The 14,540-nt window shown below is 43.3% G+C and overlaps 1 protein-coding gene across 4 annotated transcripts in view; it reads left to right on the forward strand.

Annotated features, from left to right (window-relative positions):
- The window catches only part of LOC125467113 (protein phosphatase 1 regulatory subunit 1A-like), a 76,676-nt gene that overhangs the window by 50,007 nt on the left and 12,129 nt on the right, over window positions 1-14,540 (forward strand). For all 4 annotated transcript variants that reach the window (XM_059639258.1, XM_048562533.2, XM_059639259.1 and 1 more), the window contains exon 4: window positions 12,406-12,469. In XM_059639258.1, the coding sequence (XP_059495241.1) occupies window positions 12,406-12,469 (64 nt within the window). The remainder of the gene's footprint in view (window positions 1-12,405; window positions 12,470-14,540) is intronic.

Consider the following 14,540-nt stretch of genomic DNA (forward strand, 5'->3'; position numbering starts at 1 on the left):
TTCTGTTAGAAGGCAACGAGTGGTGGTTGATGGAAAATATTCAGCCTGGAGTCCGGTTACTAGTGATGTGCCTCAAGGATCTATTTTGGGACCACTGCTGTTTGTCATTTTTATAAAGGACTTGGACTCAGGCATAGGTGTATGGGTGAGTAAGTTTGTAGATGACACTAAAGTTGGTGGAGTGGTGGACAGTGTGGAAGAAAGTTGCAGGTTGCAGGGAGACTTGGATAAGCTGCAGAATTGGGTTGAAAGGTGGCAAATGGAGTTTAATACGGATACATGTGAGGTGATTCACTAAGGGAAGAATAATAGGAAGGCAGAATACTGGGTCAATGGAAAGATGCTTGGTAGTGTGGATGTGCAGGGGGATCTTGGTGTCCCTGTACATAGATCCCTGAAAGTTGCCACCCAGGTTGATAGTGCGGTTAAAAAGGCTTACAGTGTTTTAGGTTTTATTGGAAGGGGGATTGAGTTCCGGAGCCGTGATGTCATGCTGCAACTGTATAAAACGCTAGTGCAACCTCATTTGGAACACTGCGTACAGTTCTGGTTGCCCTAATACAGGAAGGAATTGGAAGCATTGGAAAAGGTTCAGAGGAGATTTACCAGGATGTTGCCTGGTCTGGAGCGCTGGCCCTGGTCTAGAGCAAAGGTCTTATGAGGAAAGGCTGAGGGACTTGGGTCTGTTCTCATGGGGGAGAAGACGACTAAGAGGGTATTTAATAAAGACATTCAAGATGATCAGAGGATTAGATAGGGCGGACATTGAGAGTCTTTTTCTGAGGATGATGATGTCAGCTTGTACAAGGGGGCATAGCTACAAATTGAGGGGTGATAGATTTAAGACAGATGTCAGAGGCAGGTTCTTTACTCAGAGGAACACCCTGCTCTCCAATGTAGTTACCTCAGCCACATTAGGGGCATTTAAACAGTCCTTGGATAAGCATATGGATGATGATGGGATAGTGTAGGGAGATGGACGTAGTTTAGTTCATGGGTTGGTACAACATCGAGGGCAGCAGGGCCTGTTCTGCGCTGTATTGTTCTATGTTCTATGTAATCAAAGCTGTATCGTTGTATCGTTACATTGTATCTTGTCTCTAGTTAGTTAATATATAACACTGTCTTCATAATAACTGATAAAAGGATGATTGCATCTTCACCATATTAAGACTGTGGGCGTGAATCTCCTACAGTGATCCATCTCTTAGAGTGTCTGTTGAAATGTGACATGTATTAAGTTATATCACTGTGATTCCCTCATGAAGGACACTATTTCAGACTAAGTCCTTCACTGTGATCCTTGTACTTTTGTGTTTCCTTTGCATGGTTAATATTTGTTATTTCCCCACTGGCATTCTTGAGGAAGCGCATATCATTGAATGTAATCAATATCATTTTGACCACTCCTCACTGTGTTGAGCTTCAGCTCTTTTCTGATCAGTTCTGAACATGAGACCTTCCCTTTGATGATTTGCATGAGTGAGTGTCTGTGAACATTACCATTAGAATGAGATTCTTTAATAACCATCAGTATGCGAGGTTTGGTCTCTTAAAGAATTCAGTATGTGAGTACCTCAAATTGATCAATGGTTGTGTCAGTGCCCGCAATGAGATCATTCTGTTTTCAGTGCACATTCTGATCAGTGTGCAGAAGTGAGTCACTCAACATAATAGTGTAATTGTGAGATGCTATGTTTATGTACACATTTTTCAATGCGTTCAGTATGATGGCGGCTCAGTATGAATTCTTTAAACCTGTAAAACCCTTTCTCACAGGCTGTTGGGACTCACTCAGAGTTATAATCATGTTCTACGATTCCAATTCTGTGAGTAATTTATTTGTGTGCCCTTGAATGTATTGGTGTGAATATGAGGCACTCACTATGATAAATAAGTTAATGGGTATCTTGTTATGTTCAGTCTGTGATGTATGACACTCTCTGTCCATCACTGTGATATTTCATGAATGTGAGCCATTCAGTGTAATTGGTTTGAGGGGAGATCATCTCAGTAATACTTGCTTAATTGTGAGCCTTTCAATTAAATCAGTGAAGGAATGTGACCTTTGTGTGGATGTTAAGACACTCACTTTGTAAAGTAATAAAATGTGAGGCTGGATGAACACAGCAGGCCCAGCAGCATCTCAGGAGCACAAAAGCTGGCGTTTTGGGTCTAGACCCTTCATCAGAGAGGGCGATGGGGTGAGGGTTCTGGAATAAATAGGGAGAGAGGGGGAGGCGGACCGAAGATGGAGAGAAAAGAAGATAGGTGGAGAGGAGAGTATAAGTGGGGAGGTAGGGAGGGTATAGGTCAGTCCAGGGAAGATGGACAGGTCAAGGAGGTGGGATGAGGTTAGTAGGTAGATGGGGGTGCGGCTTGGGGTGGGAGGAAGGGATGGGTGAGAGGAAGAACCGGTTAGGGAGGCAGAGACAGGCTGGACTGGTTTTGGGATGCAGTGGGTGGAGGGGAGATTTTGAAGCTGGTGAAGTCCACATTGATACCATTGGGCTGCAGGGTTCCCAAGCGGAATATGAGTTGGTGTTCCTGCAACTTTCGAGTGGCATCATTGTGGCACTGCAGGAGGCCCATGATGGACATGTCACCTAAAGAATGGGAGGGGAAGTGGAAATGGTTCACGACTGGGAGGTGCAGTTGTTTATTGCGCAATTAGTACTCCCTTGTCTTGTTACTTCATGCTAATCTCCTCTGACCACCATCGATCAGCCCATCTGAACAAACAATTTTTGGGGCATTCATGATGCTGAAGATTAGATTCCCTACAGTGTGGAAACAGGCCCTTTGGCCCAACAAGTCCATACCGCCCCTTGCAGCATCCCACCCAGACCCATCCCCCTATAAACCTTGAACAGTACAGGCAATTTAGCATGGCCAATCCTCCTAGCCTGCACATCTTTGGACTGTGGGAGGAAACCCAGAGCATCTGGAGGAAACCCACACCAACATGGGGAGAATGTGCAAACTCCACACAGACAGTCACCCGAGGCTGGAATCGAACTCAGGTCTCTGGCACTGTCAGCTGCAATGCTAACCACTGAGCCACCGTGCCGCCCAAATGTCATGGTTAGCACATTTAGTGAGCTGATCACACCACAAGTAAGGGCTACTCAGGCAGAAAATCATTGGGTGGCCACCACGAGGATAAGTCGGCACGAACAGGAAGTGCAGGATTTCCCTGCGACCATCCCTCTTTCAAATAGAAATGGTTGTGCATACTGTTGGGAATAAATTCTCAGGGGAAGGCAATAACAGCCAAGTGTTTAGCATTACTGTTGGCCCTGCTGCATAGCAGGGAAGGGAAAAAAGGGAGAGCTTTATTAATTAGAGACTCATTTGTCAGGGAAATTGACAGGTGTCTCTGTGGCCATAGAAAGTCTCTTAAATGGCATTATGCCTCTCTGGTGCATAGGTTCAGGGATGTCTCAGGGCATTCATAAGGGGAAGATGAATAGGCAATAGTCATGGTACATGCCTGCACTGATGACTCGCATAAAAAACAAATGAGGTGCTACAACTGGAATTTGAAGAGTAAGGGAATGCAAAGGGATGTGAAAAAATGGGACATGTAAGGAACTTCTGAGGACAGAAAAGCGAAATTGTATCTTTCTGAATATTAAGAAGCCAGACTGGTAAGGCTGATGAACTTGCAGTAATGATTACCTTGTGGAAGTATGAAATTGTTGCAACAACTGAGACATGGTTGAAAGAACGACAGGACTGGCAGGTCCAGGGTATAAAAAGTTTAAGTCTAGTCATGGGTGGGGTGTAAGAGAGGTAGTGGCAATAAAGGTACATGATCAATAAAGAAGACCATTGCTGCCACAGTGAGGAAAGATGTCCGAGAAGGCTCTTCAAATAAGACCATCTGTATTAGAGTTCAGAAATTTAAAAAAAAGGGGATCACTTTGCTGGGAATATACGACATGCCTTCCAATAGTCAGAAGGAGATAGAGGAACAAATGTAGACAGATTGAGATGTGAGAGGAACATGTCAGAGATTTCAGATTTGCTACTGATAATTGGGAATGCATTGGTGTGAAAGAATTAGATGGAGTGGAATTTGTAAAATGCATTCAAGAGAGCTTTTCATACCTGTGCTTAGGTAGATTAGATTAGATTCCCTACAGTGTGGAAACAGGCTCTTCGGCCAAACAAGTCCATACCGCCCCTTGAAGCATCCCACCCAGACCCATCCCCTATAACCCACACAGCCCTGAACACTATGGGCAATTCAGCATGGCCAACTTGTAGTCCCACTAGAGATGTGAGGCCGATTCTAGAACCATAGAAACCCTGCAGTGTGGAAACAAGTCCTTCGGCCTAACAAGCCCACACCGACCCTCAGGGCATCCCACCCATTCAAACCCCACATAATGCACCTAATCTACACATCCCAGAACACTACAGGCAATTTAGCATGGCCAATCCACTTACTTCGCACATCTTTGGACTGTGGGAGGAAACCAGAGCACCCGGAGGAAACCCACGCAGCCATGGGAAGAACGTGCAAACTCCACACAGACAGTTGCCCAAGGCTGGAACCAAACATGGGTCCCTGGCACTGTGAGGCAGCAGCGCTAACCACTGAGCCACCATGCCACCCGATTCATAGGGAATGAACCCAGTAAGTTGTTGAAATGTCAGTGAGCAAGCATTTTTGTAATGTTGGTTGGAATTCTGTAAGTTTCAAAGTCATTATAAAAAAAGATGAGGATAGTACAGACATTACGCTGGGGAAGGTCAATTTCAATATCATTTGATTAGAGGGTGTCTGACAAACATAGGCTTTGAGTAGCTCCTTGCAAATTAGTTACATTTAGAAAGTGGGATACATTTATAAGGAGGATAGTGAGAATTCAGGGCCAGTGTGGTCAATCAAACATGAAGGTCAGTCAGCCCAGGTAACCCCAGATCTCCAGGGATATTGATTGTTTGATTTAAAAAAAGCCGATTTTTGGTACAGAGCATTAGGAACAGAGGAGGCTCTTCAAGGACAGTATAGGCAAGCGCTTAAACAAAGGGAATTAGGGCGGCAAAGAGGGACCATGAAATATCTGTGGCAGATTGGATTAATGTAAATCCCAAGCCATGTCTCAAATATATTAAGAGAAAGAAAGTTACCAGAGAAAGATTGGGGCTTATTCAAGTCAAAGTGACATTGGGTGCATGGAGACAGATGTATGTGAGGTCTCAAACAAATATTCCCCATCTTTATGTACAAATAATGATAGAATCCCTACAGTGCAGATAGAGGCTATTTGGCACGTCAAATCTGCATTAAACTTCCGTAAAGCATTCTAAACACACAACTCCTCTGAAACCCTGTTACAACAGCTAATCCAGCTAGCCTGCACACTACAGGGCAATTTAGCACGGCCAATCCACCTAATGTGCATACCTTTGGACATGGGCAGAAATCCACACTGACAGTCACATGAGGTTAGAATCAAACCACTTCCGGCTAGATGGCAGCAGAGCAAGTTGCTTCATTTGGAGATTCACTCGGCTTGGCTGATCTCTTTCCTTTCTTTTCTCCTCTTCTTCTCTCTCCTCTCCCCTCTGCAGTAATTCTAACCACCTCTCCAACCCTATTTAACTCCCTACCCAAGGAGCCAGAAGTCGAATGCACGGTTCATGTCTTGCAGTGACAGCACATTGAGCGGGGGCCAAAGCGACAGTGAGATAAGGGCTTGTGAGGGGGCAGTGGGTGGTGAGAGGGGGGCAGCAGTTGGCAGTGAGGGGGAGTGGGTGGTGGCAGCAGTGGCCTCCTGGATGTCCAAGCAGTGGAGAGGTGCCCATACCATTGTGGAGATGGGACTTGGAACTCTGAAATTTGGACATCTTGTTTTCTGGCTAACCTTTTGGCTCTGATAAAACTTTTAATTCTGGTTTTTGTAACCAGGTGGGTACCAGTGAATGGCGACGTTCTCCACTTTTCACTGTACATATGTATTCCTAAACTTAGTACATATGACAAATAAATAAATCTAAATCTAAGGTCCCTGATGCTGTAAGGCAACAATGCTAACCATTGTGCTTACCCACTTAGGAGAAAAGAGAAATACATTGTCATAGAGATTTCTGTTGTGAGGTCATGTTAAGATTCAGCAGGTGTAAAGGTGCAACACCCCCCTGCAACCAGCAGTGGTACCACTGGATCCGTATTGGGACTCAATGCTTTTTTTTTATGTTCGCTAACAACTTGAATTTAAATATAGAGGGAATAATTAGTAAGTCCGCTGATGGCATGAAGATTTCTGGTGTTGTTGACAGTGAGGATGGGCTCAGGCGACAGTCTGAATTTGATCAGCTGGTAGTTTGAGCAGATCAATGGCAGATGGAACTCAGTCCTGAGAGGGGTGAGGTGACGCATTTTGGGAGGTCAAATAAGGGGAGTATTTAGGTAATAAATGGTTGGTTCAATGGAGTACTAAGGAACAAAGGGACCTTGGTATAAAAGCCTGTAGATTCCTGAAAGTGTCAACACAAGTAGATAAGGCATTGAAAAAGGTTATGTGGGTTGCTTGCCTGCATTAACCAGGACATTGCATGTAGGAGCAGAGTTTTGTGACAACTTTATAGAGCATTGTTTAGGTGACAAAATTGTGCGTATAGGTTTGGACATCACACTATCCGAAAACTGTGATTTCACTGGAGAGGGTGCAGAGGAAACTTGTCAAGATATTCCTTGGGATGGAAAGTCTCACTTACAAGAAGTGACTAGATTATCTGACTTGTTTCCCTGAAGCAGAGGAGACTGAGGGGAGATCTGATTGTGTTGTTTAAAATTGAGGTACATTGACAAGGGAGGTTGTGAGAACATTTTTTCCATGGAAAACGTGGATAAGGGCAACACGTGGCTCAGTGAGTTAGCACTTCTGCCAGAGATCAGGGTTCGATTCCAGTCTTAAAATAATTTTTTTTAAAATTAGATTCCCTACAGTGTGGAAACAGGCCCTTCGGTCCAACAAGTCCACACCGCCCTTTGGAGCATCCCACTCAGACACATTCCCCTGTAACACACACCCCTGAACACTATGGGCAATTTAGCATGGCTGATCCACCTAACCTGCACATCTTTGGACTGTGGGAGAAAACCGGAGCACCCGGAGGAAACCCACGCAGACACGGGGAGAATGTGCAAACTCCGCACGGACAGTTACCCGAGGCTGGAATCGAACCCGGGTCCCTGGCGCTGTGAGGCTGCAGTGCTAACCACTGAGCCACCGTGCCGCTTTATTTGTCGGCCCATCTCCCCGTGTCTGTGTGGGTTTCCTCTGGCTGCTCTGATTTTCACCCACAACCCAATAATATGCTGGTTAGGGGGATTGATCACGCTAAATTCCCCATAGTATCCAGAAATTTGTAAGTTAGGTGGATTAGCCATGGGAAATGTGGGGTTACAGGATATGGTGGGGGACTGAGTGGGATGTTCTTTGTAGGGTTGGTGCAGACGCAATGGTCCAAATGGCTCCCTTCAGAGGGTATGACTTTAAGGTGAAGAGTAAATGGTTTAGTGGAGATCTGAGATTTTTCTTCCACAGAGGGTGGTAGAAATGTGGAATTTGCTGCATGAGATATTGGTGGATGCAGGTACTCTTGCAACATTGAAGAAGCATCTGGGTGAGCACTTAAAATGCCAGGGCATAACATATTATAGACCAAGTGCAGGCAAGTGGGATTTTTTCTGAAGAAGTGTCTAGGCCTGAAACATCAGCCTTCCTGCTCCTCTGACGCTGCTTGTTCATCCAGCTCTACACCTTGTTATCTCAGATTTTCTAGCATCTGCAGTTCCTGCTATCTCTGGGATTAGTACAGTTTGGTGTTTGTTTGTTGGCATAGTCATGGTGTCCTGAAAGGCCTGTCTCTGAGATTCTGTCTATGATTATATGACTTTATGATCTATGTCATCCTGTAACAGAAGACCTTCCTCCTCACTGTCAACCACAGCCAATCTTTCAGTTATCTGCTAATTTATAGAACTATACTCTGCCTTCTACCACTGAGGCAATTTTGGATCCAATTTGCCATGTTACCTTGGTCGCCATGTGCTATTAACTTTTTCTAATGTATCCCAAATGGGACCCTGTCAAAGCTTTGCTAAATCTATATAAACTACATTAACTACATGATGTTCATATACATATATCCACCTCCACAAAACATTCAAATTTCCTCCACATGATCACCTTCTGAGAAAGCCACACTGTTGATCTTTGATTAAAACAATTGTATTAACTTTGCTTCCAATTTCCACTTGTTCTCATACTCAACTGGTCCATCTCCAACTGCACCCTTCCCTTCCTCGATACCTCTGTTTCCATTCATGGGGTTAGGCTGGTCATGGATGTGCATTACAATCCCAACAACTTCCATAGTTACCTGGAATATATATCCTCACACCCCGTTTCCTGTAAGAACTCCATCCCATTCTTTCACTGTCTGCATCTTTCCCCTCTCACCCTAAACCTATGCCCTCTAGTTTTGGACACCCCTAGCCTGAGAAAAGTACCTTGGCTATTCACCCTATCCATGCCCCTCAAGATTCTATAAACCTCCATTAGGTCACTTCTCAGCCTCTGATTCTCAGTCTATTCAGCCTCTCTCTTCAGCTCAAACCCTCCAACCTTGGCAACATCTTGTAATTCTTCCAATTTTCACATCTTTCTTTTAGCTGACAGACCAGAATTGGCCTAACCAATGCCATGTGCAGCCACAACATGATCTCCCAACTCCAATTCTCAATGTACTGACCAATAAAGGCAAGCCATACCAAACGCCTTTTACACCACTCTGTCTACCTGCGTCTCCACTTTCAAGGAACTAATAACATCCACTCCAAGGTCTCTTTGTTCAACAGCACTCCCCAGGACCTTCCCATTAAGTGTATCAGTCCTGTCTGGATTTGTTTCACCATATATAGCACCTCACATTTATCTATATTAAGCTCCATTTGCCATTCCTTGGCCTATTTGTCCATCTGCAACATTGGTCACTTTAATTTCTCTGCCATACTTATCAATTTGAACATATCTGCCTTGAAACTGATTGCATTCCCGCTCTCAGATCAATCCCTGACTTTCTAATCAAACCTGCTGACAAGATTGGTGCTGTTCTTCTCTGGTATACTGATCTCTACATTCTGAAAGCTGAATGCTAGCTCTCAGACACCTTTTCCTATCCTCCTCACTATGTCACTGCACCATTGAGCACCAGGTTACTCTGTCTACAATAACCACTAATTTCAGTTCAGTTGATGATCTCCCCACCACTGCATGCAAGCTCATAGACCTCCAACACTGCACAGCCCACTTCTATTCCTTCCCAAAGTCCATAAACAGGACTGTCTGGGCAGACCCATTGTTCCTGCCTGCTCCTACCCCACAGAACTCATCTCTTCCTACATCAACTTGATGTTTTCTCCCCTTGTCTAGTCCCTTTCCACTTACATCTGTGATTCTTCTGATGCATTACACCAGTTTCAAGATTTAACATTTGTATGCGCCAGCTACCACCTCTTTACTATGGACATGCTTCCCTTTATACAACTGTCCCCCGTTAGGATTGTCTCAGCATTCTAGGGTTCTTCTGAGAGAAAAATATCTGAATCATCTCTATCCACCACCACTTTCCTCCACCTGGCTGAGTTTGTCCTTCCTTTCAACAACATCTCTATTAACTCCTCCTATTTTTCTTCAGCTGAAAGGCATGGCCTTTGGTACTGGCATGAGCCTCAGTTATGCCTGTCTCTTGGTTAGTTATGTTGAACATTCCTTGTTTCAGTCCTACACAGGCTCCCATCCACAACTCTCTCTCTATTTCATCCATGACATCATTGATGCTGCCTCCCCCTCTCCTCTGAAATTGGAATAGTTTATCAATCTCACTTTCATTTTCCACCATGCTCTCCCCTTTGCCCCAGTCCATCTCTGAGGACACTTCTCTTCCTTGACACCTCTGCTTTCCATTTCTGGGGGTAGACTGGCCAACAATATCCTTTACAAATCCATCAACACCTATGGTTACCTTGACTACACATCCACACACACTGCTTCCTGTAAAGTCTCTATTCCATGCTCCACTTTGCCCATCTCAAATGTGTTTGTCCCAATAATGCCAGGTTCTATGAAACAGCTGCCAAAAAGTCCACCATTTTCTTCAACTGAGCAACATGCACCATTGTGGTTGTCAGGCCCTCAGCTGTGCCTTGACTCATCTCCTGCATTTTTGCCATCACTCTTATCTCCCACCACAGTGATAGGGTACCCCTCAGTTGCAGTATAATCAGCATACACATCCAAAGGATCATTAGTCACCATTTCCACCACCTTCAGAGCATTCCACCAACGAACATTCCTCTCCCTTGTTGTCAGTTTTCTGCAGGGACTGTTCCCTCTAGGACACTTTAGTTCACTCCTTCCCCACTCCCAACACCTCCCCACAACTCTGTGGCACTTACTCTTGCAATCACCTTGCCTGTTTACTACTTTTGTCCTCATTATTCAATGGCACAGATATACCTTCCAGGTGAACTAGCACTTCACTCAATCTAGTCTATTGTATTCACTGCTCATAATGTCAGCCCTAAACTATGAAGTCAAAACAGAGACTGGGTGACTGCTTCGAGTTCTGTCTGCAAAAAAGGACCCTAAACTTCCTACTGCCTGCTACTTCAACACATCACCTTATGCACTCAACGTTTCTCTCTTAGGCTTACTGCAGTGAAGCTTCAGCAAAGCTCAGCATATGCTGGAAGAACAGCATTTCATTTTCTGCATGGAGACCCTGCAGACTTCAGAACTCCATACTGAGTTCAATCATTTTAAGGCCTGAGGGTCTTCTCCATGGCCTTACCACAAGCCACACACAGCAGACCTTTTCATTACATGGGTTGTTACCACACACAACCCATTGTCAGCTATTCATGGTGCCCGTTAGCAGCTATTTATTCTCTCATGCTGATCTTTACCCATTCCTTCGTCTGACTAACTGTTGATTTCTCTATCTCTCTGGACTCCATCTCCACCTACCTTTTAATCCTCCCTCCTCAAACACCCCCTTTTCAACAAATCTACTAACCTTTTTCCAGCTGCAATCAGTTCTGATGAACGGTCACGGGACCTAAAATTTTAGCTTTGGTTTCTTTTCACAGATACTGCCAAACCTGTTGAGATTTTACAGCAATTTCTGTTTTGGTTTTTCCTTTCCAGTAGCTGCAGTTCTTTTTTTTTATTGTTCTTGAATTTGATTCCCTCAATTTTATCTCCTCATCTTCTATTGCAATCTGTGTGTGTCTGTTAGTTACTGTTCTGTCATTGAGTACATTTAAGACTGAGATAGATAGGGGATCAAGGGTAATGGGGAGAAAGCAGTTGAGGAACTTATCAGCCATGATTGAATGGCGGAGCAGACTTGATGAGCTGAATGGGCAAATTTCTGGTTGTACGTCTTATGGTCTTATTGATTAGTGTGGAACTAAGTGCATTCTTCTCCATAACCAGTGTCTGTATGTTCGTGAATGCGTCACTGTGTTCAGTGCTTCACTATGTGCCACTCAATGTGGTCAATGTGTGGACGTGTTACTAACTGTCATTTGGCATGCACTCACTTGGATCAGTGTGCACACATTTCAACAGTCACTGTGTCTACTGTATGGAGGTGAACCTCATATTGCTTCCGCAATATTAGCAGTGTGACTGTGTGCTTCTCTGCCATTCTCTGCCACGTTTACAGTGTTTATTCTTTTGTGTCAATTTATTTCTAACTGTAGATGTACCTTGACATAATGTTCTTCCAAATCAAAACTGTTACATTATATATGTAAACTGCCATTTTTAGTATTTCTTGTGCTCGTTGTGTAATATTTTCTCCTAGTATTACATTGCTTAGAAGCTGACTGCCTGATTTCTAGAAATAAATTCCAATAATAAAAGCTGAAAACTAATGTAATAATGTATAGATTTTTAATACTGAGCCAAATAATCTTGGATTCTCCAGCATCTGCAGTTTCCATTATCTCCGAATATCAAGGACACAGCAGCTTTTCCTCAGAAATTGAATATCAAAGCCTCCCCACATGCCTTAACTGGATTCTGACTGATAACAGGATGAAACAGTAAATTTGAACTAGAGATTTGAGGAAATCAGCAGTGAAAAGAAAATAAGAGGTGTCATTTTGTGTGGACCTTAAATGGATCTGATATGAACTTTTAACTTCATTATCTTATGTTTACTGAACTAACAATATTTCTTCAAATTGTTAATGTTGTCTAGAGTACAGCAACACTGAACTAAACTTGGGAAACTCAACAAATTCAAATTATAACAATTACAGATGCCAAATGGATGTTACCAATACTAAATGATATTCTGTTGTCTTTACAGCCTTCCAAAGTATCCTCGCATAAAGAAGAACGAAGGAGTTTCCCTATATCTGACACAATGACAGGTCTGTAAACAAGAGATTGGCATTGAGCCAAGGGGTGTAGAGATATCAAAGTGTGTGTATAGAATTTTGGTGAGAGAAATGAGTTTGGTAGATGTGAGTTTTTTTTACAGGGTGTGTATAGATGTTGGTGTTCCATCAAGGACATATGGTTGTGTGAAATGCATTTGTTTTGCATTGAGTTAGGAAGGCTAATGCAACTTTCATCTTCATTGTAAAACAATTTGAGTGCGGGAATAATAAGATTTTGGAAACTGACACAGACCAGCCCTAAAGTAATGTAATGTGTGTAGTTTTGTCTCCATATCATAGAATAGTATTCTAAAATAAGATAAGCAATTAAGTTAAGTAGTATTCTTTCATTAATGGCAGGACACTACTTTAAAGAGAGATGAGCCAACTGGACAGATTATTTTATAGTTCTATGAAGAATGCAAGGTGACCTCCTTCACTCTAAACAAAATTTAAAGAAAAACACATAAAACACTAAGTCCCTAAGCGTACGAGTGGAATTAGGCCATTCGACCCACTGAGTCTGCTCCGCCATTTGATAATGGCTGATATGTTCCTCAATGTCATTCTCCTGCATTACCCCTGTAACCTTTGATCCCCTTGCTAATCAAGAACCTATCTACCTCTGGCTTCAAATACTCAATGACTTGGCCTCCATAGTCGTCTTCAGCAATGAGTTCCACGGACTGACCAATCTCTGGCTGAAGAAATTCCACTTAATCCTAGTTCCAAAGGGTTGTCCCTACGCTCTGGTGTTGTACCCTCAGGTCTCTCCTGGAAACATCTTCTCCACATTCACTGTGTCCAGGTCTCTCAGTATTCTGTAAGTTTAAGTAAATTACGCTTCATCCTCTGAACACTGTAGATGCCCACAAAATCATACCTGCTAATTTCAAACTGTGCTACAAGCTCATTTACATTGTTTCATATCTTTTGTGTATTAAATACACCATTCTCAGTCCTGCATCGACCACCCTCCTTCTCATAGTTGTCTCCTTCTCTTCTGTGCCTCAAATTAGATTCCTGATTCTTTCCATACTCTCCTGTCCTATCAGTTGTTCTGGAACCATTGTTAATCCTTCCTTAGCTTCCCCCTCTTCTAACTTTTCCCATAGTTTTCCATGCAACTGAATCCCACCCTACCCCACTACTTATTTAGTTTAAATCACTATTTACAGTGCTAGGAATGTGATTCTCCAGGTCACATGTCCCAGCATGGTGGTGGAACTCATTTCATCGGAACATCTCCCTCATTCCCCACAATTAGTGCCAATGTTCCATGAATTTGAGCCCATTTCTCCCACATGTTTACCTCTTTAACCTTGTTGACCAAATGCCAATCAACTCATGGCTCAGGTACTAATCCAGAGATTATTATCTTTTTGGTTTTTTAAAAAATTTAGTCCCTAGCTGCTCATATTCCCTCAACAGAATCTCTTTCGATATTGCTGGACCATGACATTTCAATCTTTTCCTCACTCCAGTTCCTCTGTTGCCCAGATGAGAGATTCTGATGCTGGGCACCTTGGGACTCTCAATTTTGGTGACAGAACAGAATCTATTCCCCTGACTCAATTACAACTACATTTCCCTTTTCTTCTCCCGTCTTGAATGGCTTCTTGTACCACAATACCATGGCCACATTGCTCATCTCTTAATGGAGTCATAGATTCATACAGCATGGAAACAGACCCTTTGGTCCAAACAGTCTATGTCAATCATAATCATAAACTCAACTAGTCCCACCTGCTTGGAATTAACCCATATCCACACAAAACTCATGTCCAAACTGGAAGAAATAATCTCAAACTTGTTAGACAAGTTCAAACTCTTTCAGTGTTACCCCCTGAGTCCCTCTAACTGCACTCTCATCCTGCTGTCCCTAGCAACTGACTGAATTCAGGGTAGTTAATCTAAGGGGTGTGACTGCATGGCTGAAATATAGCATCCAAGTAAATCTCCCCATCTTTGTTGTGTTGCAATGTTCAAAGCTCAGATCACCACTCAGCAACCCTGAACTAGAGTTTTTCAAGAAACTAACTGCTCCTCTTGCTCAATGTGG

The sequence above is a fragment of the Stegostoma tigrinum genome, chromosome 33 (genome assembly GCF_030684315.1).
Source record: "Stegostoma tigrinum isolate sSteTig4 chromosome 33, sSteTig4.hap1, whole genome shotgun sequence".
Taxonomy (NCBI): Eukaryota; Metazoa; Chordata; class Chondrichthyes; order Orectolobiformes; family Stegostomatidae; genus Stegostoma; species Stegostoma tigrinum.